Source organism: Triticum aestivum, chromosome 4A (assembly GCF_018294505.1).
Source record: "Triticum aestivum cultivar Chinese Spring chromosome 4A, IWGSC CS RefSeq v2.1, whole genome shotgun sequence".
NCBI lineage: Eukaryota > Viridiplantae > Streptophyta > Magnoliopsida > Poales > Poaceae > Triticum > Triticum aestivum.
Genome location: NC_057803.1, coordinates 706,072,286 through 706,075,651, shown reverse-complemented (window position 1 = coordinate 706,075,651; position 3,366 = coordinate 706,072,286). Strand labels below are relative to the sequence as shown.

Genomic DNA, 3,366 nt, shown 5'->3' with positions numbered 1-3,366 from the left:
TTTGGATGTCGGTCATGTAATAGGATAGGCATGTAGTGCTCCTATTTTATTTGCCAGCCGGTTGCGGCTTCATGATTAGGCTCGTTTGAGCAGCTTGTTTTCTTTTCGACCTTTCAGATATTGGAGACTTTGTGACTCATTTTGTTTTTTTAATAATATGAGCCGTATGCATCTTTCTGATGCAGAGGCTGGGGTAATACCCCTTTTCTAAAAATAAAAAAAATCTTGAAACGTAAAAACCAAGTGAGGGCAACGTAAGTATTTCTTGATTGATCAAGATGCGCGGGCATGCATGCATTCCTCACTCGCTACCAGAGTCCTCTTGATTTAATATAACAAATAAAAACAGTAGCTCTTGTTCATTCAATATAAGCCCTTTTACAATCTATAATCATCTTTTTTGTATCAGCCTGCTACAGATATACCGTCGGTCGATACAGATAACAAAACGGAATAAGAACAAGATGTCCAAATAAATAATAATCAGAATCAAAGCAAAAGAAAGAAAAAAAGAGTATCCATGCCCTGAATATAAGGATTTGTGCATCTCCTGGAACTTTCTGTGTCAGTAGGTCCGTCCACTTAATCCATGATACTGCTTGTAGTCTTCTTGATAAGGTCCCATGCACTCCTCACATGCCTCTCCTCCTGAAGTGACGACCCAACAGCGAACCGGAGCACGAACTTGTCACCAATCACCGTGTGCGCAAGATAAGCCTTGCCAGTCTTGTTCAGATTCTCCATTAGCACACGGTTGGCTTCATCGGCATCCTCTTCCGTCATGGCTCCACTTGGCTTGATCCTAAAGCACACAAGAGCAAAGTTCCTCGGTACAACCACCTCGAACCTGTTGTCGGCACGGACAAAATCTTCAAACATCTTCGCCATGGCAACGTCACTACGGATGTGCTCTTGGAGCTTTGCGGTACCATATGTACGCATGACCATCCAAAGCTTGAGCCCACGGAAGCGCCGACCAACGCCAACCTGCATGTCCTTCAGATCGGTGACCTCACCGGACTCGGTAGCGTCATTCTTGAGGTACTCCGGGTTTGTCTCCAACGAGTCACTCAGTCGGTGAGCATCGCGGACATACAAACAGGTGCAGTCGAGGCACGTGAGAAGCCATTTGTGTGGGCTCATGCTAATAGAGTCCACGTGCTCGACGCCATCGAGATGGTGGCGAAACTCTGGGCAGATACACGCACTGCCAGCATAGGCAGCATCGACATGGACCCATGCATTGAACATGGTGGCAACGTCGGCGATGGAGCCCACTGGGTCGACGGCATTGGAAGATGTGGTGCCCACCGTGGCACAGACATATGTTGGCACGAGACCGGCATCGGCATCAGCTTGCATTACCTCGAGAAGCTTGGACGGGTCAAGCCCGTAGTTAGTTTCCGGCCCGGTGGGGATGGAGCGGATGTTGGCGGGATCAAAACCTGCGAGCCGGCATGCCTTGAAGAACGTGGAGTGGGTCTGGTCGGCAGCATAGACAGCCAAGCGTGGTAGATGGGACACGCCGACTGAGCCGCTCCGACGCAGCGCTGCATCACGGGCGGCTACTAGCGTGACGAGCATTGCCTCACTGGTTGTGCCGAGGATGACACCACCGCCGGTGCCACATCCAGTACTGGTGCGATTCATGAAGGTGGTGGGTAGGCGCAGAAGCTGCGCAAGCCAGTCAAGAGCGAGAACCTCCATTTCGGTGGCCGCGGGCGAGGCCTGCCACGTGAATCCGACAGTGTTCATGGCAGAGGCGATGAGGTCACCCGCGATGGCAGCGGCGCTGTTGGTGGAGGGGAAGAAGGCGAAGAAGTTAGGGCTAGCCCAGTGCGTCATGCCGGGGACGACGGAGGTCCTGAGCTCCTTCATGGTGACATCGAACGGCGCGGAGTGGGTCGGCGGGGACGCGCTCAGCTCGTCCTGCAGGTATCCCGGCTTCACGTTGGGGAGGACGGGCATGGACTCGACGTTGCTGTAGTAGTCGGAGATGAAGTCGACGGCCTTGTGGAGGTATGCGCGGACATCTTCGGGGTTGAGAGGCTCGAACGCCGTCTTGTCGTCGGTGAAGGCAGAGAAGGAGATTGGGTTGGTGTCCAAGCTGCCCATTTATTAGGAGGCTTAACCCTTGATGATGATCGCAGCAAAGGAGGTGTGAGGCTTGTTGGCTTAGTGAAGTGGAGCTAGCCTGCTTTGCTTTGCTGGCGGAGAGCAAGAAGAAGAAGCAGAGGAGAGCTAGTTGATGGCTTGCTGCTTGAGTTGGTGAATGGAGTTGGTCGTTGGTGCGGGGTGTGGTATATATAGCATAGGTGGATGCGGGATGCGGCGTGGCGTTGTGGGCGTTGGATAAGTCCTGGTCGGATGCGTGGGTATGCTGCTACTACGAGAGTGCACGCATGCATGGGTAGGTAGAGGTCCGGCCGACACGAGACGGATGGTCAACTCGTGCGTTTCAATCCGGAATACGGACCATCGTTCTCACTGACCCAGCCGACCAGGACCAACTCTTGAAGACAGGTTCAACAACAAAAAAAACTCTTGAAGAAGACACGTCGACAGGAGCACGCAATGACGCAAGCGGGTTTTGAATTTCAGTTTCCGAAATATTTCAGTCAGTGAATTTCAGTAAAATTTCAGTGATCATTTCGGCGAGCAAAACTTTCAGTCAATAATTTGACTGAGATCGAATTAAATATTTTAAAAATTCAAAAAAAATAACTTGTATTCTTCTGTACTACTGAAATTGCTGCAATTTTTTTGACCAAATGGCAATTATTTTAGTATGTACCGAAATTATGGAAAGTGCACTGAAAGTGAGAACCGGCAAGCCTCAGCCGATACGGATGCACCCGCACCCAGGCGCACCCGTTATGGATGCTGCCGTTCGTTAATTGGCTACTTAATAAGCTCTCACACTATTTTGATTGAACGGCCGGTTTCAGAAAAGTAGCTAGGCTTCAGACCTTCTTTGAAGTATGTACCAATATGAATCTGATGGCATGTGTAGTCAACACATACTTTCAGGTTAAACTAAACAACGTTCGGTCAGCCTGTGGGTTTGACCCCGCACTTGCAGCATGCGTTTCGTAAACAATTCAAGACATGTGGTACGTGCAAGCCCACGTGATCAATTAGGAAGCGTTCGGTTCCTCTCCGCTCCTCTTAACTCTCCTCTCGGAGCGGACCAACCTTCAGCTCATTTTAATGGAGCTCCCAAAAATGAACTCCACCAACTCTGCGGAGTGGAGGAGTGGAGAGATTCCAAACGTGGCTTTAGTGTCAACAAAATGGGACAAGCTAGAGCTTGTTGGACGTATACTTGGACGTAGGAAAATTCATCGCTGGCCGAAACCTTTTTCA

General features: G+C 50.2%; 1 protein-coding gene across 1 annotated transcript; it reads right to left on the bottom strand.

The window, feature by feature from the left end:
* Positions 1–326: 326 nt before the first annotated feature.
* Positions 327–2,270, bottom strand: LOC123083250 (tryptophan decarboxylase 1). The gene has a single exon (XM_044505331.1). The coding sequence runs from the start codon at positions 2,113–2,115 to the stop codon at positions 583–585; it is 1,533 nt and encodes a 510-aa protein (XP_044361266.1). The 5' UTR covers positions 2,116–2,270; the 3' UTR covers positions 327–582.
* Between the last annotated feature and the right edge of the window lie 1,096 nt (positions 2,271–3,366).

Bases quoted from the DNA above. Each gene is read 5' to 3' on its own strand.
- LOC123083250 (XM_044505331.1), bottom strand. From the start codon at position 2,115: ATGGGCAGCTTGGACACCAACCCAATCTCCTTCTCTGCCTTCACCGAC.